The sequence below is a fragment of the Lontra canadensis genome, unplaced genomic scaffold, assembly GCF_010015895.1.
Source record: "Lontra canadensis isolate GAN:19392208 unplaced genomic scaffold, GSC_riverotter_1.0 scaffold63, whole genome shotgun sequence".
Classification (NCBI taxonomy): domain Eukaryota; kingdom Metazoa; phylum Chordata; class Mammalia; order Carnivora; family Mustelidae; genus Lontra; species Lontra canadensis.
In genome coordinates, this window is record NW_022631057.1 from 12,289,729 (window position 1) to 12,316,352 (window position 26,624).

At 42.7% G+C, this 26,624-nt stretch overlaps 1 protein-coding gene across 11 annotated transcripts in view; it reads left to right on the top strand.

The window, feature by feature from the left end:
- The window catches only part of SRGAP2 (SLIT-ROBO Rho GTPase activating protein 2), a 227,878-nt gene that overhangs the window by 102,673 nt on the left and 98,581 nt on the right, over positions 1-26,624 (top strand). For 10 of the 11 annotated variants that reach the window (XM_032878469.1, XM_032878479.1, XM_032878468.1 and 7 more), the window contains exon 4: positions 11,868-12,030. In XM_032878469.1, coding sequence (XP_032734360.1) covers positions 11,868-12,030 — 163 coding nt within the window. Of the gene's footprint in view, positions 1-10,929; positions 11,096-11,867; positions 12,031-26,624 lie in introns of those variants that run through there. The other variant, XM_032878476.1, reaches the window with a different exon arrangement.

The following is a 26,624-nucleotide window of genomic DNA, read 5'->3' on the forward strand; positions in this document are numbered from 1 at the left end:
CCTCTCTGCCTGGGGATGGCTTCCAGATCCCCCTTCCTTTGCCCCATGTAACTCGTCACTCTTATCCTACTTCTCTCCTTCCTCCAGACACACATAACGTGGTCAGTGCTGCTGATTCCAGCTGTTCTGAATCTTGTCTGCAGCTTAAGTTAAAAAACAGATGGACCCCAAGCATCCTAGATGCTGTGTCAGTTTCCACCGCAGGAAAACAAGTTACTGAAAAGCACCAGGAAATTTAAGATCGTTTTGAAGTTTGATTCTCTGTCTTCTTAATAGTCCTCCCTGCCCGACTTCGCCATTTCCTGACCCATCTCCCATGTCACAGGTGCCTCATCGGACAAGGGCTAGCTTCTAAAACCAATTTCACCCTCTCTTTGGGCGGCTCAGTCAGCCGTTAGCATGGGACCATGTAGGGGATCAAGCTGGGCTGTTGCTCCTTTTCTCATTGTATTTGCTTCTTCTGAATCTCCCATCCAGGGCTGAAGAATTTCTGTCCTTTTGGCCATAGGGAGAAGATGAGGCTGGGTCTCTGTGTTTATAAATGTGTGTGCATTTACTGGTCAAAGAAGTCACTAACTTGGGAATAACGATGTTCTTCTGCAGACGTTACCAGTAGGGATGCAGAAAGGTGCTAGTCCCACAGCCGACCCTTGCAGTGCTAGGGACAAGGAGCACGTTCCTTGGGGAACACTGACATTGTGACCACGCTACTGCTCTCCTCATTCTTGCCATTTGCTGACAGCTTTCTCCCAGTGTTCTGAGGGACACTGTTGATCTTCAACATTTCTAGTCACCCTGAATCTGAGAGAAAGAGAATCAACATGGTGAGGCCACTTATCTTACATTAGGCAGATACTAGTAGTCATTTACCGAGCTTCCAGAGAAAGTCATTGAGACAGTCTGGAAATTATCAGGTGCGCACTGTGACCAGAGGACTAGGCTGCTGTCAGGAGTGTCCTCAAGAAAAGTCCTTAAGTCTGGAGCTTCTCAAAGTTCAGGGACCGATGACTCATACGTTATGGTGTATGTGTGCATAACACCTCCTCCCTCCCTCCCTCCTTCTTTCCTTCCTTTGGAGAATACTTGGAAGAGAATTCTTAGTTTCTCCAAAAGGATCTGGGGTAAGTAATCACCCCCAAAAAGATTTTATAAAAATATTTTGTAGTACAAGCTGGAATGCACACATGTATAGACATTTCACGGTGTATTTTTAATTAACTGAGAACAGCATTTTTGTAAAACAATCCCTATACGTCTTTGCTCTGTGTGTTGTACTCTGCTGTTTTCTGCTTGGTTCTGTGTTATTATGTCCCACTGTTTTCTCTTTCATTTTTTAAGAAATGCTGGGTGGTAACCTGCTAAATTGATTTATTAACCCTACTAATGGGTTGTATCCCAGTTTAAAAAACATTGCTTTAAGAGCATTGGTTCTTAACATTTTGGTGTGTATGATATTCCCTGGGGTGTGTATTTAAAATGCAGATTCCTGGGGTGTCTGGCTCGCTCAGTCGGAGGAGCGTGTAACTCTTGATCTCAGGGTTATGAGTTCGAGCCCCATGTTGAGTGTAGAGATTACTTAAATAAATAAAACTTTCAATGAAATAAAATGCAGATTCCTGAGCATCACTCCACCCCTAGTAAAGCAGAAACTCTGGCAGAAAAAAAAAAAAAAGCACCACAGGTGACTCTGATGCACAGTGATTTGGGGTACTGAGGACTCACTCTTAGAGAAGCTGTGCTCAGACTTGGGAGCCCGGCTGCTCAAGGCTCCAGGCCCCATGGGCCCTTGGAGACGGCAGATACTAGCGGCTCTCATCTGAATCCACACTGAGAATCTCACCATGGATTGTTCCTTCTTGAATCTTGATTGCCCTGCGTAGTTCTCCTGTTCTAAGAACTGTTTTGACCCTGGTGTAAGCAGAGAAGGAGTTAACTCGAGGCCACAGAGCAGAGAGGGAAGGAACTCCAGGGTCATTTTACAGAGCGGCTGGGGTGTGGCCCGGGGCTTCAGTAGGTGCCCAGAGCCAGTCCCAAATTAGAATGGGGTGGGATTCAAAACTGCTTTTCCTAGTCACTTGCCTTTCATGTGTAACCACATGCAGCGTGTCAACATGCTCTCCGGCGCCGTCAGGCACCAGCAGTTTTGCTCCCTCCGGGTTCATGGACCCTTGGTATTCTGGTTATGTGCTGTCTTGGAATAGCTCTGTGCTCCAGGGCTCGGGCAGCTGAGCATTGTCCATTAACTCTTTCAGCACCAGGAATCTATAGGTTTAGTGGAAATAGAGCAAATGCCACCATGAAATGAGAAAATGATGGCTATTCAGGAGACCTGAGTTCTTGCCCTGTTCCATTACCGGAGCCTCGGTTTCCTCATTTAGAAAATGATGTTAGGTCTAGACTCTAGACCACCTAGAAAGTGTCTTCTAGATCTGAAGCTCCGTGATGTTACTTTTCGTACCCTCTGGCTTTTCTCTCTGCACTTGAACAAGTCTTTCTTCTCAATTCTCTTCTAGGTTGGACATAGGAGAGTCACTGAGTTGGGAAGTTTCCAGAGAAGCAGGATGATAAGTTAATAACAACAGAATGTATTTTTCTTTAGTGTGTGCCAATGAAGTATCAAATTGATAAAGCCAAGTTCATTGCAAACTTGGGTATTAAGGCCTGGGAATTTTGAGACATCTTTGTCTTTTCAGACATGACTCTAGCCACTTTGTTTTGTGGGTGTGAACCCATTGCATGGACTGTCAAGTGATAATAATAGTTATAACAGTGATAATAAACAATGACAATACTGATTCGTAGGAGTAAAGCACTTTAGTGTTTGTGAGCTTGTTTTTATGGGCATCACCTTGTTTGACTTGATCTTTATAATAGCCATGTGAGTTAGGCAGGGCGGGTCTGCTGTCCCCATTTATTCTGTTAAGTGGCTAAAGAAATGTCGAGGCCCAGAGTGCTTCTGTGGCTGATGCACGATTACCCTGCTCTAGCAAGTGGCTGACTAAGACTAGACTCCAGTTCAGAGACATAGTTCAAGGTCTTTGCAGAGTGTACCACCTCTCCGGGATGGGGTACTGTCGTTCATCCGTATTACTTACAGACCTGTAGAACTCAATCACCTGCTAACTGGAAATTGACCAGGGCATCTCTTACTCCACCCCAACCTGTAAAATTTTGCCAGAATAGTATCGGCCTGGTTAATAATATGCTGTCACTTAGAGCACACAGCCAGTGGGCATGCAGACTCACTCAGTGACCACCCGGATACCTGGGACAGTGGTTGTTTGGCATGATTGATGGAGGCTGGCCATACTAACTATTCATTAAATGAGTTGTTTTACTGTGCTCAACATTTACAAGATTTTTGTGGCTGTGGCATCTGTCATTAGTCAGTGCTGATCAGGTACCTGCCCATTTCTTGGTGATAGATGTTCATTGACTATTCCAAAATATGCCCTGTCCTCAAGAGCATTCCTTCCAGTCAGGCAAGATAAATACCAAAACAACACATGAGAGGGGCGCCTGGGTGGCTCAGTCGATGAAGTGCCTTCGGCTTGGGTCATGATCCCGGGGTCCTGGGATCGAGTCCCATGTCTGGGGAGCCCGCTTCTCCCTCTGCCTCTGCCTCTCTCTCTGTCTCTCATGAATAAATACATAAAAGCTTAAAATAAAACAACACATGGGAACTGAGAGCGATGCATGTGGCTGATCTGATGACTATTTAGACTTTAGTCTGTTCAGCTCTGTAGTTTCAAAGAATCAAGTGCTACTTCTTTATTCCTCCTTCTTCATTGTTGTCGTGAGCCACGGAAGGGAGCTCATGATCCCATTCACAGGTATGCAGGAGGGGGAGGTCTGGAACTTAGGGATACCCTTTTTTCCCAGGTAGCCTGTTGGTACTTGGCATGCTTACGCACCATTGGCCAGGCGGGAGTTACTGGCTGTAGGTCAAGTTTCTTCGCTTAGTGACTGGTGCCAGGGAAATGCCTGCTCCCAAGGTAGTGGTTACTGCTTTGAAAATAAGTGTGTGGATTTTGGGGTGACGTCATTCCAGTTTGGCACAGACAGGTATTTCTGTGGAATGAACTAGCAGGGAGGGGTGAGCCGGGCTGTCTGTCTCAGTCATCTCCCAAGATTTCATTCATTCAAAAAATCTGTTAACACATCTGCGTGTATTTTTTTTTTTCGTATGTTTGTCTTGTGCTGTAATTACTTATGGGGTTTCTGGTGACATCTTAATTAACTAGAGAAGAAAAAACTAAGATATACTTGTAGAGTTATTCACAGATCATTCTATGGAATTATTTTATAATAGATATGTGTTAACTGTATTGTAGATGGTCATAAGATCTTTTTAAATGGCGCCTGAGTGGCTCAGTTGGTTAAGCATCTGCCTTCGGCTCAGGTCATGATCCCGGAGTCCTGGGATAGAGCCCCATGTCGGGCTTCCTGCTCTGGGGGAGCCTGCTTCTCCCTCTCCCTGCCACTCCCCATTCTTGTACTCTTTCTCTCTCTCTCTCTGTGTGTCAAATAAATAAATAAAATCTTAAAAAAAAACCTTTTTAAACTGAGAAATGTATTTTTGTTCCTTGCACATCAGTCATACCTTTGTTATATTTTTTGCTTTTGCCGTGATGTTTTATTTTAAGTGAGTTAGCTCACACCTTTTGATATGATCACAGCCTATTTTGGGGGGCTTTCAGGATGGAAATGTGATACATAAATGAATTTCTAGGCCTTTGGTTCTGTGGATTACATGGGGGGTGGGGTGCATAGTGTTTGTTCTCTAGTATTTAGAGAATGCCCAAAGGATGCAGGGGGAGTTGACTAGCTCTTTGTTTATACCTCCCTACAGTTCTGAGAACGCTAGTGGCAAGACCGTATAAACAAAGGGAAGGTCCCAGGTCTCAGAAGCCCAGGAAGGCTGCTGGGCAGGCAGATCTACGTCAGCGAGACCAGGGTTCCACAATGGGTCAGTGTCCACACGAGCATCGAGACCAGGATAACACGTGGGTTGTGGCTCGTGGAAGGTTCAGGAGCAAGAAGACCATGTGTTAGATCCAGGAGGTTCTGCAAATGTGGGAGAAGCTGGTCAGAAACAAGAACGTTGCTCCCGTTATTTCTAGTGCCCACGATAGTACCTGACAGCTGGTAGGTGTTCAGTCAGTATTTGTTGAATGAATGAAATAAGAAGACTTTAGAGAAAGGACCTGACAATAAGATGTCAGAAATCTAGGCAAGAAACCTGAATGACAGAGATCTGAATCTTGTGTAGACACCCTCCTTTGCTGCCGGGTCTGGTCTCATGGGGTCTGCAGAGCTGTCTTGAGTGATTAAACGAATCTCCAGCCTCCCTCTCCCTGCCGTGAGCACGGGCTGGGGTGGGGATGGTTGAAGGAAAAGCAAGGTATCTTGCCTGTCATAAATTGATGGAGACATCTCCGGTTAGGGTCTGCGATGGCTTAGATTTGAGAACCCCTCCCAGTCCTCTGACCTAACCCAGGGGGAACGTTGGTCCTGTAATCATTCAGGAAATAGTTATTAAGATGTCAGACACGATGCCAGTTCTCAACTTCAAAGCAGACTCTTAAGCTCTCAGCTCGTGGACATGCCATGATCCCAGGGGTGTGGCTTGGCTCAGTGGAAGTAATCCAGAGCCACAAGAATTCCATTTCCATATAGCGCTTCCCCCAAACCTGATTATAGGGGACAATTGAGACTATTTTGAGGAAGGTGGGTACACCACTGCTTGAATCCTTTCTAATCATCTGTCTAGGCTCCCGAAGATAATTTGTGGGATGAACTTGTCCCTGAAAATGTGAAAGCTGGTTTCTCCATACATAGAATATACATTTTTGCCTTTGGCCCTTTTTCTGTCTCAGAGCTCTCCTACTCTGATCTCACTGCTGGCAAAGCTGAAGCGGAGCTGTGATAAGCCCCCAGAAGTGTGACTGCCCCCTCCCTCCCTGCCTGCTGTCTTTGAAAGACGCCTACAGGCTGCCACCGCACTCCTGGGTTGTACAACCAGCGGCCACCATTACAAGGAGAATCTTTTTCAAGTCGCTTCCCACCTTAGTGATTTTTTTTTTTTTTTCTCTCTGCTCCTTCTTTTAACATCTTCCCCAGCAAATCCCATCCATCCTCTGGCTTATCTGGGTCAGCAAGGGTCTGATTTTATGCATGGCGCTGTCAAACCATAAATCCGCCACAGCTTTCCCTCTCCATCCAGCCCGTCTGCTTCTGTCAGCATCAGCAAAATGCATAATAGAGAAAATAAGCCAGAAAGGCTAATAACATTCATCTGAATAAAATAATCTCTTTGGCTGCCTCAGTTCATTTCATTTTAATCAAGGTGCCAGGAAGGAATCTAGGCTTAAAAATCCGACTCCCTGCTTGTCACGAGTTCCCTGTCCGACTGTCACTAAATGATCCCTTTTATTAAGCAGGTACCTTTTTTTTTTTTTTGTCTTTTTATATCCTCTTCTTAGTTGGCTGCTCAATAACATTATATCGTATGTGTTTAACTCATTTTGGGTTTCGTTGCTCATCACATATGTGTCTATTTTTGAATGTGAGGAATGCTGTTTTTCTTAGATGGATTGGTATTTGCCATCCCTGTGGACAGAGTGGCACATTTGATAGGAATTCCAAGAAAGAGAGGCTCAGAGGAAGTTGAAGCATCTTGGGCTCTGGTGATCTGAGCTCCCTTTGGCTTCCTTCCTGTCTCCTGCAGCACACAGTTCCCCATGTGGAATGCAAGACTGATTGTTCCACCCTGGTCCTCAGGGGAAGGACAGTGGAAGATGAAAGTCTGCTCTCCCGTTGGTATCTCTCACACGTCTTCCCAGAGACGTACAGCTGCTTGGTTAATTGCCGATTGCTGCTGTCTTATCCCCACCATTCTCGGGCAAGGGCTGTGCATTTGCAGCAGGCTGCGCTCTTGGCCCTGGCCCAGGGCCAGGTGAGGAGCCTGTTGGAAATTGACGAAAGCCGATCCCAGTTTGTTTGGAAATGAAAATAATAATATTTCTTCACATTTGTTCAGTGCTTTACTGTTGATGTAATTCTTGTGCATTCGGCATCTCATTTTAACTGCACAACAGCCCCGTATGTGGGCGGGTCGGGGGCCATTGGCCCAAAAGGAAACGTACCTCCGTAGAACTAGTGCAGAAGCTCCAGCCCTCTGGTAATGCCAAGCTCGTGTCACGCGTCCCATCTGCAGAGCTGGGAGCACAGCAGTTCTTCCTTAAATGGCACCTTCGGCCAGAAGGCCTCCTGGGATTTTACAGTGAGGCTGGGCAGATCTTTAAGGAGTGAGATGGTACACCGAGAGGGCGCGTGTCCATTTTATGAGGGCGACAACTGAAACGGAATAGAGGGGATACGGCAAAAAAGGGAAGTGTAATAGGGAGGCCACCTTGGACCTTTCTTGAGCTCTCTCTTTACCCGAGATATTATAGAGAAATCCCTTGGAGCATTTGCTGCTACATTTTCTTGAATGTCCATGAATAGTCTGAAGTTGAAGCAGAAAAACCGGCCTAATGGATTTGAAACTAATGATTCTGCTGTGCAGGTTGAGCCTTTCCGTGCATTTAGAATGAGGATCTCTTCTGTGGTTCTGCGGGGGCATAGCCAGATTGTGACTTTGTGGGCCTCCTCTCTTTCTCTTTTTTTCTTTTTTTTTTTTGGACTCCAGAGTAATTCCGTCTCAAGTGCAGTATTATATTTTCTTGATCTGCCTCCTGAAAAAAAAATTTTAAGTAAGAAAAATACTTCTGGATATTTTGTCTGCTTTTTAGGGATTAGAGTTTGCAGCTGCTCAGTACATTTCTAAAGGGATGCAGACCCTTTTCTTTAAATGCCCAAGTATTACACAACCTGACTCCAGGGGCAGGGAAAGTAAAGAAGCTGTACAAACAAATGATAGATGGAAAAGATATAAAGACTAAATTTCAATCTCCTAACCGAACGAAGTTCCCTTGGCTCCGGCAGCCCCACGTAAAATAAGGCTGCAAAGTTGCTGAAGCAGGAAACCACTCTAGCAGAACCTGAATGCGCTCCCTATGAAATCACGTCTCGTTGACTTGCTTATTTTCCAGCCTGAAGTGTGTTTCATCTTTGTTCGTGTTGGCCGGGAAAATTGTCTCTATGGTATATTTGCGTTCCTCTCCTACTACATGCCCTTCGCCTCTTCCACTCCGCCGCTGCCCCAAAATAAATACATGAATTAATTAAAACCCCTCAGTTGAAAGGAGGAATATGTATGTCCAAGAAAGCATACAAACTCAAAGAACTTAAAATATTGCCTGAAAAACTTCAGTAATAGTAAAAGAGACTAGGGACCCATAGGAGAAGCAGATGACAGAGTTTCTTACTATCTTGAAAGGACTTTTTAAAGTAGAAATCGTGCATGGAATCCCCATGTGTGCAGCTGATCCAAAGCAGTATTTTATTGGTGTAAATCCACTTTTAAAGTGCAGGTTTACGATGTGTACGCCATCACAGGGTCAGTCAGTGGGAGCAAGGAAGCTGTGTTCATGACCCCAAAATATTGAAATTGGGATTATAAATCAGAGTTGTAGTTTTATATCAGTTCCAGCATCCAGGTTATTTCTGGTTCTGATTTGGGTTGCCCAATATCAAGAAAATCCTGATTCACACAGATGAATTATAATCTTGAGATAGTTTTAAATTGAAAAAGGATATTTTTGTTTTGAAGTTGACTCACTAACATTACCTAGCAGCTGTTCCATCCCCCTTCATAAATATTATTGGGTAAGCTCGAAAATGCATAACAAGCAAAAAAAAATTGATAATGATGGGATGGCATTGAGCGTTCTCACTACCCGGCCATTGTCTAACCTGAGCCCAGTCTAGGGCTCTGAGCCTTCTGTGGCATGTAATTGAACTTGGCCACTGTGTGTCAAATCATGTGCTCACCTGCACAGCTTTAACTAAGGAGGCACACAGGCTTGAATTAAAAATGAAACCTGCGCAGAGCAACATCCGTTCTAACCAACGGCACATTTTTCAGAAGTTCAAATACACGCCTCGGTTCCTTATTCCAAAGTTTGCACAGAACGAAGCTTGCCTAGTGGCCAGTGAGACACTGTGATAGCATCAACCGCAGGGAATCTGGATGCCTTACACGTTTCGCTGGGGTTGCTCATTTGAATGGATGTGTCACAGTTGTTTGAAATTGAAATGTGTTCCTCTAATTCTGGGGTTTCTCAGAACACACTTTGAAAACTGCTGCTCACCGAAACCAATCATAGTCATCCCACCACTGGATGGTAAAGTATGTGCTGAAAGTATGTTACCACCCCCGAACTTCCTGGATTAATTATAAGTCTATAATTCTGACTGCATTTACAAATTTATTAGTTTGAAGGCATAAGGCTTTTTATTTTAAAAGATGCCTACTTCTGCCCATTCTTTTTATTAACTCATCTTTGTTTACTCATCCTTTCTTTTGAAGGTCCCCTGGGGATTTATGCTCTGTATCCTCTTCCGTGGTATCCGATTGGTTTTGCCTCTCCTGCCTCCACTTGTGATCTGCGGTGTACGTTTGCGGGCTAGCTGGCCCTTTGTTCCTACCTCTGATGTTCCGCGGTATTACAGGTCTTTCTTTCTCTCTCACACTGCACTATGATACCAGCACTTTTACAACTAAAAGCCCCTAATACTGTACTTTGTTCATTTCAGATACAAACGTTTATATATTTGTGAAACTGAGTTGTAGTACCATTGTTACATGTATGAGCCCTCTAGGGAAAGACCTAATAGAGACCACCAAACCCAGGTCCACCCATAAGAAGTAGACCGAGCAGTCATCAAGCTCAGATCTTGTGAGATCTGCTCTTTTAAAAAAGCAAGTGTAATTGCCTGATCTATTCCATGCTTACTGAGGACATGGATACTTTGCCACCCAACAAAAATGTAAATTTGATTACTTAGGATTTGGTAACTGAAACTGATTTGGAATGCATTAGAAAGTTTTCTTGCACTGGAAATACCAAAGGTCACTGAACGCCTGTGTTCAACTTTGAGTTTAGGATTGTTTCTTATTCACTTTTTTTTGGTTTGTTTTTCAGAGGCTAAACATTTTGAAGGGAGTAGATTAATTACATGTCTATCTCTCTCTCTCTCTGGGCTAGTGTGTGTGTGTGTGTGTGTGTCCACAGAAATCTTTCAATTTCCCTAGAAAAGTAAGAGGACGTAATACCGCTGAGGCAGTCTGAACAGAAGTATTTGGTGTTCTGACTGCAGAGGTGTCATGCCTGGGGCAGAGGTGGGGGTGGGGAGCAGATAGAGAACAGCTTCAGTTTGGACTCTAACATTCATTGGTTTAAAGAAGCTTCTTAGTGCTGGCTAGACAGATTTGATGCAATGGTCTGGTGCGTTCTGAAGCCAGAGGAGGTGTGGTGTGATGAGTTGGGAATCGTCACCTTACTACAGAATTGGAAAAGCCCCTTCTAAAGTTGAATTCCGTGCTCTACAAATCACAGCTGCCCGACAGCTTCCAGCTCTGAATGCAGGCAGTGCTGACTCAAGAACCAAGCCACTGTCCACTCAACTTTCTTTGCATTTAAGAGTCTGACTGTAGGGAGGGAAGGAGGAGAAGAGAAGTGAACAGGTTGTGATTCTTTGCAATGATTAAGACCCTTCTCTACACTTACAGGACTTGGTTTTGAATTCCAGCTTTGCTACTTTTTTAGCTATGTGACCTTGAAGAAGATATTTAACTTTTCTCAGGCAACTTCCCACATCTGCTGAATGTGGTTAATAATAGGCCCTTTACATCAGGTTGTTTTAGGGTTCAAGTTAAGTAATGTGAATATAGGGCCTGACCATGTGCCAAGTGCACGGTAAGCGCTTGATAAGAAGTGTAACAAGCAACCCCTACTTTCAGTTTCTCTTTTTAAAGAAATCCAGCTCGCAGTTGCAGAATTTTCTGGTGCTTAAATTGGTGCTTCGAACTGTGTAGATCATCAGTTGATTCTCTTGGATCACAGTGTTTTCATTAGAAATGAACACCCAGGTTTGGCACTTAACTGCTCTTCTCAGACTGTGAAATTTTAAGGATACACGTGTTCAGGTATGGTTTGTGCTTGGTTGTATGGGGCAAGACATAATGGGTCAACCAGGGAGCTCAACACCTCCTTAGAGGGGTTCTGTGGGCCTGAGGAGGTTTTAGGGACTTTTTTTTCATGGCATGGGCCTCAAAAGTTGTTGTCCTTACTGAATCCTAACATGAATAATGTGTGGGGATGTGGTCTGTAGTGCTCTTGTGATTTTTGTCTCTAGACCTCCTAAGTTTTGTCTCCAAACCTAGACACAAACCAAATGTCTCAGTGGCTAAGGTTATGGACTTTGGAGTCAGACAGCCTAGACCTGACCTAGTCAGATGACGCAGAGCTGTCATTCTAGTCCCTGATGCCCTCTTACTGTCTCTGTGACTTCTTTCTAGTTGTGGGCAAGTGAGAACTTCTCAGAGTTTCAGTTTTCTGATTAGTAAAATGGGGATAACAGTAGTTCTTCTCTTACAGGGAAATGATGAAACTTTTGGGGATAATACATATAAAACTTTTACCAAGTTCCTAGAACATAATGGATGCTCAACAGATAATCTTGCTTCTCCTCTTTCTTCTCCTCTTTTCGTCTTCCTCTCTCCTCCCTCCTCTTCTCATGATTCTTATTTTCTCCACTGAGCTTTTAGATAAGAGAAAACTAGAAGTGTAGGCTTCAGGAAAGATACCTGTTTCTGCCTTGGCTTTGATCACTGATTTTATGACACGGACTGTATTCATAGCTGTTGAACCTGGCTACTCACCGACACTGATTTTTTTTTTCTTGCTGTTTCTCTGCAGGAAGGATCAGAATGTTCTCTCTCCAGTCAACTGCTGGAATCTCCTCTTAAACCAGGTGAAGCGGGAGAGCAGGGACCACACCACCCTGAGTGACATCTACCTGAATAATATCATTCCTCGATTTGTCCAAGTCAGCGAGGACTCAGGAAGACTCTTTAAAAAGGTATATAGCTATTTCCAGGCACAGAAATACTTGGGTGGAGCAAATACTACCATCTTGTAAATAAGAGAAAGGCTACTGTATTGGCCTAGTTAAAAGGCTTTCCATTGGTCATTCCTTACCCCGGTCTTGTGCAGAAAAAATACTGACTAGTCATTCTTTTCTTCCTTTCTGAGTTGAATTAATAGTAGTCCTGGGAGAGGAACCATTTGCAAGGTACAACCCCACCCCTGGAAATATAATTAATAATCTGCATGTTTTAGTGATGACGGTGTTTGCTTGATTGATTACCTTAAGAGATTTGTGAAGCCGTTGAGATTTGGGGACCGTCAGTGTCATTTCAGGTTTTCCTCTTCTAGTTCATGTATGCTTGTGTGTTAGTTTAGTTTTCTTTCTAAGTGCTCATCTTGGCCAAGGTGAACACATGAATTTAGTTATTCTTATCATGACATATCTTTGGGTCATGACAGGTCTTTGGGTCCCTGAATGCTTTTTGAAGCTCAGTTGCTTTTTACAATTCCTTGGATGTAAGTTGGAAAGTCTGACCAAGGAAAAAACTCAAAATTAATTGTGGTAATCTTAAGAAACTTATGCAAAACTGCCCTTACCTGTTAGTGGTGGAAATCATCTCTTGGAACTAAGGAAACTCTCTTCTAAGCTCTCTCAGCCTGAGCTCTCAATGGAGTCATTGATTCATGACTTTTAGTGACAAATGATGGCAAAATCCCCAACCATTGTACGTAATGTACCATGTCTAACATCCAAGCTCTGCTATCCCCCGAAGACTTTTCAGAAGGCAAATAATCCTCCCACAAGTTCTAGGTATAATGAGGGTGTATACGGCTATTTTGTTGGTTTCAAATAAAGGACATTCATTGGTTTTCATTTGACAAAATCCAGTGTTGAGATCCGAGGCTGGTAGAGAAAGAACTTCAGTAAACAGGACCGTGGTCAATCGTAGCTAGTATGCCAATTCCTAACATTAGGAAGTTTTCCAGATTTCAGGAGGTCTGGAATTAGAACCCAGTCTCTTCTGTTGACACCAGCATGAAAAAAAGAACTGATTTAGAATATCCCATCAACATAATGCATCTGTGTAGGGGCTTTTCCTGTGTCTTAGAGACAGGATATGAAGAGTAAAAAGCATCTGACAATGAAAAGAAGGAAGAGAAAGAGAGCTCCTCCCGGAGTTCATGGACTATTTTTAGTGGCCTGGCTCTGCTGCGGTTGGGGCCGTACTTCACTTAGGGGTGAAGGTACTTTTCACCATTTCCTCATGGCTTCCAGCATCTGCTCTAGCTTCCTTGTCATTCATCTGAATGATTCTGCAGCACTTGGTGATGTATGGATGTGGCTAAAAAGAACGACTGTAGCTAAAACTGTACTGAATGCTGGAAATGTGCCACGGAGTAGATTTCATGTGCTCTTTTCACACACACATGCAGGTAGCTAGTGAGGTGGTATGTGAGTTGGCTCGGCTGTAGTGATCTCTGCACTACGTATACATCGGTATCCAATCGTAATGTCGTACTCCATGGGGCGCCTAGGTAGGTCATTGGGTTAAGCCTCTGCCCTCGGCTCGGGTCATGATCCCAGGGTCCTGGGACGAGCCCCACATGGGGCTCTCTGCTCAGCAGGGCGCCTGCTCCCCCATCCCCCGCCTGCTGCTCTGTTTACTTAGGATCTCTGTCTGTCAAATAAATAAATAAAATCTTAACAATAAAATAATGCCATACTCCTTAAATATATAGCTTTTATTAGAAAAAAATTAAACCTTTTTAGGTAGAACCTTGACAGTAAGACAGATGCCACTTCAGCTCTTCTCTGTGACCTTGACAGCTACTTCAGTTATCTCTAGAAGGACAGGGGCTAACTGATCATTTCCTCCTTCATTTTCTCTGTTCATCTGTGAGGGACGTTCAGCTCTCTCGACCTCACCCAAGTCCCTCCATTCCCCTCCCTCCCAGCTTTAAAAGGTTAGAGAGGAGCCACGCTGAAGAGTATTACGCGTAGCCCCTCCAGATCTCTGAGAGTGTGTGCTAAAGGCAGCCGCTTACCAAAGCCACGGATGCTTCGGCTTCCTCAAGTACCGTTCACGTCTCACCAAGAGCCCAAGTGCATGGCTCGTAGAGAAGATATGGGGTCTTTGCCCTCCAGAAGGAGAATCTGCCCGCGAGTGATATTCCTAGCCATGGTCTCAAGAGTTGACCTCCGTACACTATGCATTGCTTTGCTGAGGGTGTAGGGAAGAACTTCTCATTCCCCACAGGACTATCTATATTTTATATTTCCCTGAAGAAAGAGGCACATATCATGGGCTTAGAGCTACTTGCATTTTTGCACACTGAACACACCTAGTAACTAGCGCCCAGATCAAGAAACAGATGATTTCGATACCCTAGAAGCTCTGCTCCGGCTTCCTCCCAGTCCTCCGGGGGGTTGGGAGGGGTGGTCCCAACCCCCAAGGGTATACAAGTGTCCTGACTTTTAACAGCAGAGATGGGTTTTACTTGATTTCATACTTTATATAAATAGAACCATACAGTGTGTCCTCTTTTGTGTCTGGTTTCTGTCATTCAACATATGTTTGTGAGACTTACTTATATTGTATATGGTTGGAGCTCATAGGACTTTCTCTTGATATTTGTAACTTTTCATCAGTTAAATTATAGTTATTATGAGAGATATGCATAGGATTGCTGAATAGCCAATGTTTACTATCCCACTGCGTGAATAATCTCTTTTCTCTCTCCCCTGGGGTCCATTGTAGTCAGAGTGTTCTAAGGTAGAAGCTGGCTTGGCTGATCACAAGTGTAAATTAATTCTGTTTTGGCTGGGAGAGAGCCTTTCTGCTTTCTAGTAATGGGCACAGAAGCATTTTGTCTCCATAACTTAATTTTTATATTCCCTTTTGTTGAAAGTGTGTTTCACATGAAGAATTAGAGGGGCTCCTGGGTGGCTCAGTGGGTTAAAGCCTCTGCCTTCGGCTCAGGTCATGATCCCAGGGTCCTGGGATCGAGCCCCGCATCAGGCTCTCTGCTCCGTGGAGGGCCTGCTTCCTCCTCTCTCTCTGCCTGCCTCCCTGCCTGCTTGTGATCTCTCTCTCTGTCAAATGAATAAATAAAATCTTAAAAAAAAAAAAAAAGAATTAGAATCCCACTGGTTAAGATAGAGTAATCAGATAAGAGAACTAAGGAATGAGCCCGGCCCCCCTGTCAGTTAAGTGAAGCTTCCCAGGGCTTGCTTTGCTCTAAGGTCGCTTCCAAATGACCCTTTCTCTTGGGCTCAACTCTGGTAGCGACTCTGAAACCTTGGACAATGACTTCTTTCTATGCCTTGGTTTCCTAAAGTTAAAAAAGTGCTTGACCTATCTGATCTTCAGGCTGCCTTCAAAATTTAATATGTTGTAATTCTGTGGTGAATTCTGTGATACCCAATATAGGGTATCCTGAGTTGGGGACTTCCTTCTGGTTGTTGGGTGACCTTTGTTAAATTGTGATAAGGAAACTAGAATCCCCAAGATACAAACAAAAGTGGGTATGGGTATGGAGAGGGGGCTAGCTTAGGCAATTAAAGACCAAATTTCTTGAGGAATGAACCATTTTTTCAGATTCTTTTATCTATAATGGCCAGCAACCAAGATATGCCAAACAGGAATCCAAGTGTATAAAATAGTTAAACCTTTTGTTTTACCTGTAAATTTGGTTCCAGCCGCAAAAGGTAAATCCACATTTCTTTGGAGACACAGGCTTTAGGAATGGTACCTTTATTTCTGGTTCAGCTGTGGACACCTTTGAAAATTCACCTGAGCTTTATGTGAATTTGGATCTATTTCTCCCTGGCAAAAGTCATGGGTTTTCCTCCTTTTTACATTCTTTTTAAAAAAAAACTCTATAAAACTTAATGATTCACTAGCAAAGGTTATGATAACAAAACTCACATTTTTAGAACCCTTTTGTGCTAGGTACAGTACTAAACACTTTATATGCTTAATCTTTATAATAATTCCATGAAGTAGTTGCTATTAATAACCCTATTTTATGAAGGAGGAAACTGAAGCTTAGGGACATTAATCAAAAAAGGAGGTGAGGGGCACCTGGGTGGCTCAGTGGGTTAAGCCGCTGCCTTCGGCTCAGATCATGATCAGGATCCTGGGATCGAGCCTCGCATGGGGCTCTCTGCTCAGCAGGGAGCCTGCTTCCCCCTTTCTCTCTGCCTGCCTCTCTGCCTACTTGTAATCTCTGTCTGTCAAATAAATAAATAAAATCTTAAAAAAAAAAAAAGGAGGTGAGGGGGGCACCTGGGCGGCTCAGTGGGTTAAAGCCTCTGCCTTTGGCTCTGGTCCTGATCCCAGACTTCCGGGATCACGCCCCGCATCGGGCTCTTTGCTTAGCAGGCAGCCTTCAGCGGGGAACCTGCTTCCTTCTCTCTCTCTCTGCCTGCCTCTTTGCCTACTTGTGATCTCTGTCTGTCAAATAACTAAATAAAATCTTAAAAAAAAAAAAAAAAAAAAGGAGGTGAGGCTAGTAGTTAAATCCGTTCATCTCACTCTGGAACCTGAGGTTTCCTCCTACATGCTGTGTTAGGTTAGGACTCTGGGTCTGGTGTGCCGAGTGGAGGATATTCTGGATTTTCTTACTCTTTTCTGTTGAACCCAGATATTTCACTTAGTTCCAGAATTAACCTCACCTTTTCTCTTACACACAAACCTTCCAAAGCTTTGGAGGTGTTAAACATCAACGTTGGGTTGTTTCTCCTACCTGGTGTCTGGGCGGGTCGCTGGAAGTTGACAGTGAAATAAATAGGACAGCAAGGTTTTCTCCTCAGGGGCAGGATCTCTAGTAAGAGGGAAACAAAGACTCATTAAATGTGAGAACTGGCCAGAAATCTGGCTCACAGCTAACTCAGCTAATTTGGGGATGTCAGGGTGGCTACACAATTGGCCCGTCTGTACTACCAAACCCCCTTCAGGGATGCTTCTTGCCGGCCCTCTGGCTTGTGGTTATGTCTGAGGGACATACTTTACATTTTGCTTGTAGCCATAGTGGAGATTCCTTTAGCTAAATATAACATCTAGAGAAAGTAACCTCCTGTCCACAGCTTAGAAACAGACCCACTTTGTCTAGGACTCCGGGGGAAATGGAGCCCATTTGGTGCTCCTGACATCTCCTTTCACGTAATGAAAGCGGAGTCTGTCTCACCTCTGTTGGAACCGAGGTTTAGGCAAATATTATTGCTACCACCTTCACTTGTTTAATGCGGTAGCTTCAAAACCAGGAGCCAACCCTGCCAAGTTTGACTTCCAGCTCCACATCGTCTCTGTGAGAGATGTGTTCTACAGAATCTCACCAGGAGGAGAAATCATTTCCCCCACTTTTTCATTTGAACCAAAGTAAACTTGGGTGTGCTTTTTCCCACAGGGGAGAGGACAATCCTGTTCTCTCTTCTTCCTTTCACTTAGCTGGAACACTCAGAAAGTACCTCGGACCTTGCTTTTCAGCTCACTGTTTCTAGCCCTTAGTTGCTCATGCTTTAGCCTTGGAAGCCAGTCAATTCAGATAGTCCCAAGGCTCTCAATTTGCACTTTTTCTTTCTTTTCTTTTCTTTCTTTTTTTTGGAACAGTATTTCAGTTGACTGTACTTTTGTTTTGCCTTTAGTAACCTAAGTTCCATGGTAGAAAGGTTAAATTGAGCAAGTTAGGTCAGATTCCTGGTAGACCAGTAGTTCAGTAGTTCTCATCTTTGCCTGTGTGTGAGAGTCATTGAGGGGAGTAAAAAAAAAAAAAAAAAAAAAACCAAAAAACCACCTTTGTGACCTTGAAGAGACAGATTTCTTAGGATATAAAAAGCATGAACAATAAAAGAAAAAAGATAGATTGGACACCATCAATTTTTGGACTTTTGCTCTTGCAAAGACATTGTTAAGAAAATGAAAGACAAATCTCAGACTGTGAGAATATATTTGTGATACACAGAACTCAATAATCAGAAGACAAACTGCCCAAATTTTTAAAAATAGGCAAAAGATTTTTAATAAACACTTCACTGAGAAGACATATAATTGGCCAATAAACACATGAAGAGATGCTCATCATTAATCATTAAGAAAATGCAAATTAAAGCAATAAAGAGTGTGCCACATACTCACTAGAATGGTTAGAATTAAAAAGACTGAGAGCAACAAGTGTTAGTAAGGATGGTTGGAATTCTCATATGTTGTTGGTGAGAATATAGAATGGTACAACCTCTTTGGAAAATAGTTTGGTGGTTTCTAATAAAGTATATGTACTAACCACATGACCCAGCAACTCCATGGATAGGTATTTACTCAAAGGATATAAAAGTCTATATCTTGGGGCGCCTGGGAGGCTCAGTTGGTTAAGCGTCTGCCTTTGGCTCAGGTCATGATCTCAGGGTCCTGGGTTTGAGCCCCACATTGGGCTCCCTGCTCAGTGGGGAGCCTGCTTCTCCCCTTCTCTTTCTCCCAGTCTCTCATGAATAAATGAATAAAAAATCTTTAAAAAAAGGTATATATATATATATTTTAAAGATTTTATTTATTTATTTGACAGAGAGAGACGCAGAGAGAGAGGGAGGGAACACAAGTAGGGGGAGGGAGAGAGGGAGAAGCAGGCTTCCCGCCAAGCAGGGAAGCCCCACGCAGGGCTTGATCCCAGGACCCTGAGATCATGACCCGAGCAGAAAGCAGACGCTTAACCAACTGAGCCACCCAGGTGCCCCAGAAGTATATATCTACACAAAGACTTGTATCTGATTTTTCATAATAGCTTTTGTTGTAGGCTGAGTAATGGTCCCCCTCCCAAAATATCCATGTCCTAATCCCTGGAACCCATGAACTTACCTTGTCCATTTAAAGACTTTGCATATATGGCGAATTTGAGGATCTTCTAATAAGGATATTTTTTACTACCTAAGTGGGCTGTAATGCAATCATGAGTGTTCTTATCAGAGGGAGGTACAAGGAAATTACAGACAAAAGAGAAGAAAGCCATGTGATGGAAGAGGAGGAAAGCAGAGTCACAGAGAGAAGGTGGTAGGCCACTGGCTTTGAGGTTGGAGGAAGAAGCCATGAGCCAAGGAATGCAGCTCTAGAAGCAGGAAAATGCAAGGAAATGGATTCTGCCCGAAAGAATCCAGAGGGAACACAGCCCTGTTGACACCTTGGTTTTGTCCTGGTGAAACTGGTTTTGGACTTCTGACTTCTGACCTCCAGAACTATGAGAAATTAGAAATTGAAAATAGAACTATTATATGATCCAGCAATTCCACTTCTGGCGTGTCTATCCAAAGAAAACAAAACATGAATTCCAAAAGATAGATGCATCCCTATGTTTATTGCAGCATTATTTGCAGTAGCCAAGATATGGAAGCCACATTAGTGTCCGTCATTGGGTGAATGGGTTGAGAAATTGTTTTGTGTGTGTGTGTGTGTGTGTGTGTGTGTGTATGCATATATATCTATAGATATAGATATATAATGGATTATGATTCAGGCATAAAAATGAATGAGATCCTGCCATTTGCAACAACATGGATGGGCCTTGAGGCCGTTATGCCAGGTGGAATAAGACAGAGAAAGACAGATACCATGTGATTTTTCTTACAGGTAGAATCAACAAAAACAAAAAACCCTAAGCTTACAGATATAGAGAATAAATTGCTGGTTGCAAGAGGCATGGGGATGGAGGTATGGGAAATATGGATGAAGTTTTTTTGTTGTTGTTGTTCATTTAGTTTAAGTAAATTGAATGCAAACTAAAAAAAATTTTTTTAAGATTTTATTTATTTTATTTTAGAGAGAGAGAGAGCAAGAAGGGGGAGGAGCGGGGTGGGGGAGAGAGGGTGGGGGAAAGAATCCCAAGCAGGCTCTGCCCTGAGTGTGGAGCATGACATGGAGCTTCATCTCAACCAACAATCTTGAGGTCATGACCTGAGCTGAATGCTTAACTGACTGAACCACCCAGGTGACTGCAAATTAAAAAAAGAGAGAGAATAAATTCATGTTGCTTTAAGTCACCAACTTTGCAGTACTTTGTTATAACTGCCTTAAGAGATTAATATTGTATTCATCGTAGTCAAAACTGGAAACCACTCAAATATCCATCAACAGATGAATGGAAAAACATTGTGGTATATCCATATATGAATACAACTCAGCAATAAGAAGAAACGAAATGCTGATAGATAAGATAATGTAGACAAACTCCAGAAACGTTATACTAAATAAAAGAAGCCAGATATAATGAATACATTCTGTATGATTCTATATAGATGAAATTTTAGAAAAGTATAGCTGTTGAAAGCAAATCAGTGATTTGCATTGGGGCCAGGGTGGGATAAGGGGTTGACTGCAAAAGGGACACAAGGGAGCTTGAGGGATTGTGGCAATGTCATACAATCTTAATTATGATGGCGGTTACATGAATATGTGCATTTGTCAAAGCTTGTACATTTGAAATGTATACATTTTATTGTATGTAAATTAAGCCTCAATAAAGTTGACTTAAAAAAAATTTAAAAATAGCACCCTGGGGCAATTGAATCAGAATCCATTGGACAGGGCCTAGGTGATTCTTGCATATGGCCAGGGTTGAGAACCATTGTTGTAGGTATTATGGTTCCTGTCTTGGGGAAACCCGAGACCACAGAGGACATCTGAGTCACAAGATCCTGTCTTTCTGTAACTGAGTCACATTTGCCCTGCAACAATGTTGACACATCGAGGCTAGTTTACCTAGGTAACCCATTGTGGCTTCCCTGAGGGTGACAAAAGTTAAGTCTGAATTCAGATAAATAAGTTACACTGCAGAAAGTGGGAGATACAAGAAGGATGCTGAGGAAGAAATGTAATAGGGCACAATTAATTCTTTCCTCTAGGGTCTTCAGATGTCCTTTCCTATTGGTTGAACTGTTACAAGAGACTTGTCATGACCACTCAGATTTCAGGTGGCACCAACGAAATGGGTCTGGCAGCAAAAGGATAAAAAGGGGGTTTCAAACTAAAAGCAGTGCATGTTATCTGCCTACCTGTTTATCCCCAGTAGACAGGGACAGGATTTCCTAGAGTCTTTGAGGCCAGCTGCTTCACATATGTGAAAAGACTGGATTTTATAAGGAGGCACTTCTTGCGGTGGTGTTGTCATAATACAAAGTGATCCACAATGCCCGTATAGTTGAACGTCCCTGGTGGGTAGTGTAGATTGAATGAATGGAGAAAGAATGGCCTTCCATCCGTTGTGTTCTGCCCTTTTAAGAAAGAATTTAACCTGGAGACATCTTTGGGAGAAGGAGTAGCTAGCTGACTGCTTTACCCCAGCCTCTCTCCCCAGTCCACGCTGCACCTCCTTGCAGTGGAACCTAGTATCTGCGATCGATTGGATTTCCTCCACATTCTAACATGATCACGAACAACGTGGTGATCAGCTTTACAGACAGCTGGTCCCGTTGCCCAATTTGTCTTGGTGGTAGCAAAAATCTGCTCTGATTAATTGAGCTTTATTCTCTCATATCTGATGAAGAGATCCTCTTTGGAGAGAAGAATAGGATGGGAGGCTGAGCGTATTGGAGTAGGGGATGGAAGGCTGCCAGCTACTTCAAAGGTATCTCTGCAGATAAGGGGTGTCAGGTTCACTGCCAAAGCCAACACAGAGGGGAGCTTTGCAGCTAGTGCCGTTGGTGTTGTTTAGCTTTGGTTTCTGTGACACTTAGGTCAGCAGCGTCTGTATCCTCTCCCTTGGGGCCTCTCTCTGGGTGGTCCAGGCTTTTTTAGACTGAGGAAGATTCAGCTCAGAGGGAGCGTGTGCCTCAAAGATGCCTGCACTCTTCTTCAGTTTATGTGTTTGCCTTTTTGGTGTCTCAGTCCTCAGACATCTGTCTGCCTTTTTGGAAAGAGCCCAAGGTGTTGTATGTGAAACATTCGAAGGTGTAATGGTACTGCCATCCTTATAAGTCAAGGAATGGCTAGGAGAAATTGCGTAAGGACGACTGCAAAATGGGGAGGGGGAGGTAGAGAGTGCGGTAGATAGAAACAAGTGTCCAAATGCAACCTTGGGTCTGAATACTATTCTAAACTGGGAAGGCATGCAGTCAATAAGTGTTTTAACAAAGACTATAAACACAGCACTGTGCATGCTAAAAAGAGCTTAAAATGCAATTGACGGGGAAGGTTTGCCCCCAGGGAGCATAGGGTTTCTCAGTCCCACTCTTCAGAGGGCTTAGCTCTCCCCAGACTTTCTGTGGGATGACGATAATAAGACCAATAATAACATGCTTATAGGAAATGCCTGCTATCACTATTATACACTGTAGTAGGCCCTAAATGTATAATTTTCCTATATTTTGTGAGGGTTTTTTTTCCCTTGACTTTTTACAGAAGTTTAAAATGCTTAGAAGAGTGCACATATTGTAAAGTGTTCAATGAATCTTTACAAACTGAAAATGGCTATGTAATTAGCACCCAGATAACGAAAAAATGTTACCAATATCCCAGGAGCCCCCCTCTTGTCCCCTTCCCTTCGTTTCCCCCTGAAAAGTAGTTACTATCCTGACTTCTAACACAATGGAAGCATTTGCCTGCCTTAAAAAAAAAAAAAACCTTGTATAAATGGAATCATAAAATATTCTTTCAGCAATTTAAATATGTCATTCTTTTGTTTCCTGGCTTCTGCGGCGTCTGATGAGAAGTCGGCTGTGTGATGCTAATTGTTTTTCCCTGTATGTAATGTTTTGGGGCTTTCAGGGGCTGCTTTTTTTTTTAGTTGAAATACAATATTATATTAGTTTCAGTTATATAGTGTAGTGATTTGACAATCTTATACATTACAAAATGCTCACTATGGCAAGTGTTGTTACCATCTGTTACCATACGAAATTATTACAATATTATTGACTGTATTTCTGAGGCTGTACTTTTCATCCCTGAAATTTATATATTTTATAACTGGAAGTTTGTATCTCTTAATCTTGAGGGCTGCATTAATTTTTTTAAGATTTACTTATTTATTTGAGAGAGAGAGGGGATGTGTGTGCCTGAGGGGAGGGGGAGGGGAGAGAATCCTCAAGCAGACTCCCCACTGAGCGTGGAACCTAATATGGAGTCCAGTCTCATGACCCATGAGACCAGGACCTGTGCCGAAACCAGGGTCAGACATTTTTTTCTTTTTTAAGTTTATTTATTTACAGTCTTTACACCCATGTGGGGTTTGAACTCACAACCCTGAGATCAAGAATTGTATGCTCTTCCTACTGAGCCAGCAAGACACCCCAATATTTTTTCTTCAGTACTTTGAGTATGTTGAGTCTAAGTATAGTTGCCACTGTATTTCTTTGGCTTAGATAAGTGCAGTATTGAAATATTCTGGATCTGTGGGTAGTAGTTTTCCTCAATTTGGGGAAATTTCTGGCAAATACCTTTTTCCATCTCATTTTTTCTTGCCTTGACTCCAACTGCACGTAAATTAGACTGCTGGATATAGTCCCCCAGGTCACTGAGGCATGACTTTTTTTTTTTTTTTCCTGCGTGCTTCCGTTTGGATAATTTCTAAAGTTAACCAGTCCTTTCTTTTGTTGTGTACAATCTGCTAATAACACTATCCAATGAATTTTTTATTTTACATATTGTATACTTTAGTTTTATGATTTCCACTTGGTTCTTTTTTTCAGTGTCCATGTACCTTCTGAAATTTCTCTTGTCTTCAAAACCTATGTGGCAATATTTAAAAATTGTTATCTGCTCTTTTCAACACCCATGTCATCTGTGGTTCTGTTTCTGTTTACTGGCTTTTCTCTTGACCATGAACTCCTTTCTTTATTTTTTTTTCATGTTTACCAGTTTTTGATGACATATTGGATGTTGTAGCTGATACATTATAGAGATTCTAGATGTCCTTATCTTCCTCTGAAAAGTGTTAAGTTTTGTTCTGGCAGCCAGTTAAATTACTGGTTGGTCACCTTGAACTTATGGGGAATTCATTTTATGCTTTGTTAAAAAGGGCCTAGTTTGGGGTCTAGTTTCGTTTTGTTTTTAGTTTTGGAATATATTCTATATACTTGAGGCGTGACCTTTCTAGGGTTTCCATGGAAAGCAGCCCTTGAACTCCAAATGCTGTTTCCTCTGCAGTCGGCAGCAACTAGGATAACCAGTAGTTCCAGTTTGCCTGGGGTTGATGGGGCTCCTGGGACATGAAACTTTCAGTTTTATCCATTCTACAGTTGATGGCATTTGTGAGTTTCCAGTCTCTGGCTAGTATGGATAATGCTGCTCTGAACATTATAGTGGAAGGTTCTTTTTCTTCATTGTAGAGTTGAAAACATTAAGCTCACTTTGGTAAAATACTCTTTTGTAAGAGCCACAAAAAGGTGACAATGGAATTTGAACTCCCTAGCTCTTTCTGCTATATCCTGCTACCACCCATGTTTCAGGATTGATAGGTGGTATCTTAAGAAGATAGTTATTGGCACATTGTTGAGGATCAAAATCTGAGCTTCGAGAATAGTGAATTCAAAACCTGCTTCTGTCTTCGCCCTACCCTCTCCCCTTCTACTCTTCCCCAATTTCCTCTCCCTCTCTCCTTCCACTCCTCCTGCCTTCCCTCTCCCCTTTTATTCTTCCCCCTTTCCTCTACCTCTTTTCTTTCCACTCCTCCTCACCTCCCTCCCCCCTTCTTCTTTCTCTCTCTTTTTTCCTTTCTCTCTTCCTGCTCTCTATTTTGAATAATCTTTTCAAACATTATAGGATGTGTACACTGTAGGAAATATAAGAAGCAAATGTATGATAATGAAAAACCAAGTTGTAGTCTACAATTATTTTAGTCAAGCTTTTCACATTTCCAGGGTATCTGGCTGATTTAATTGGTAGAACATGCAACTTGATCTCAGGGTCATGAGTTCGAGCCCCACACTGCACGTGGAGCCAACTTTAAAAAAAAAATTACAAAAAAATAAAGATTAGCCACCTGGGTGGTACACTTGGTTGAGTGTCTGACTCTTGGTTTCAGCTCAGGTCGTGATCTCGTGGGTCATGGGATCTGCCCCTTGTGGGGTTCTACACTCAGCAGGGACCTACCTCTCCCCACTGCTCTCTCTCTCAAACAAATAAATAAATATTTAAATTAGAAAAAAAAAGATCTTCACTTTTCCATTTCATCTCATCTATATTTTCATCTCTGCTAATGGCCAGGCCATATATTTATCTAAGTATCTGAAAAAATGCCCTTGAAACTGGTTTGTCCAAGCCAGTATCTCATGCACACTCATTTTTTTGTCCCTTAAGTCTCCTTTAATTTAGCGCTGTTCCTTTTCCAGGACACTGATTTGTTGAATTGATCAGGCCAGTTGTCTTGCAGCTTGCCCCACCTTCTAGATTTGTCCGGTTGCTTCCTTGTGTTGTTGCTTAACTTCTTCCTGTATCTTGTATTTCCTATAAATGGGAGGTTGATTCCATTGGCCCAATCTATTCAAGTTATACATTTTCGGCTAGGATGCACAACGGGCAATGTTATAACGTGATACTTACGTTGTATCGCATTAGGAAACGTACACTATCTGGTTAGCCGGCCGATGGTGATGCCAACATGGACCCTTCAGATTAGGGTGGCAACAGTTTGAACCTTCCATTTTGTAGTCAGACTTTTTCCTCACATGATATAAAGGCCTTTGTATGGTGTTATATGTGACGCCATCATACAAAGGTCGGGGGTTAATTCAGTCATTCATCCAAGGGCTTTAACATCAGTGATAATTCCAGCCAAGTTACTTTAATATCATCTCCGTACCTCTTATGCTTGACTGTAGGATGCCTCTGTGAGAAAAGGAGTGGGTTATTAATACAACTCATCAGGCACCATGCAAATAGATAGTAGTTTATAAAAACTTACTACTCCCAGGAGAAATCCCACTAATGGTGTGGAAGCTGACTAGGTACCAATATTTTTTTTATTGTTAAGAGTCACAGCAATAATAAAAATAATAGTAATTATAACTAATACTAAATGAGTGCTCACTATGCCCAGGGACTATGCTAAGTACTTTATAGGTATTAATGGATTTAATCATCACAACAACCCTTCAAGATGGTTTCATCGTCTCCATTTGTAGGTAGACACGGAACAGAGGGGCTAAGCCTTTGACTCAGGGTTATGGAACTGGATAGGGGCAGAATTGGGATCCATGTGTAGGCAGCCCGTTTCCCTGGAATCATCTCTTCACGTCACGACGCTCTGCTGCCTCCCCAGTAGCATGGGGGCAGTGACAGGTCAATTGTGGGGCCAGGGTTTGGACAAGGAAATAAGAGCTTGTGCATTCTGCATTTAGATGCTCCTGCCAGGCCAGACTTCCCATGGTGCTGTTCTGATTCTGCTTCTAGCCCAGCTTGTCCAGAGAAAGAGAGAGAAGCGTCTTTGATTTCAGCCTCCCTTCTTGTAGGACTGACTTCTTTTGATTTTCCTATTTATCTGTGTCAGGAGTTTTCCTTTGAATTTTTCCCTGCTTGTCTGAGTGTGATTTTTGCGTAAAATGGGAAAAATAAATTCTCCTTCTCTTGAGATGACATCTTTAGTTTTCCCATTCTCATTTTCTTC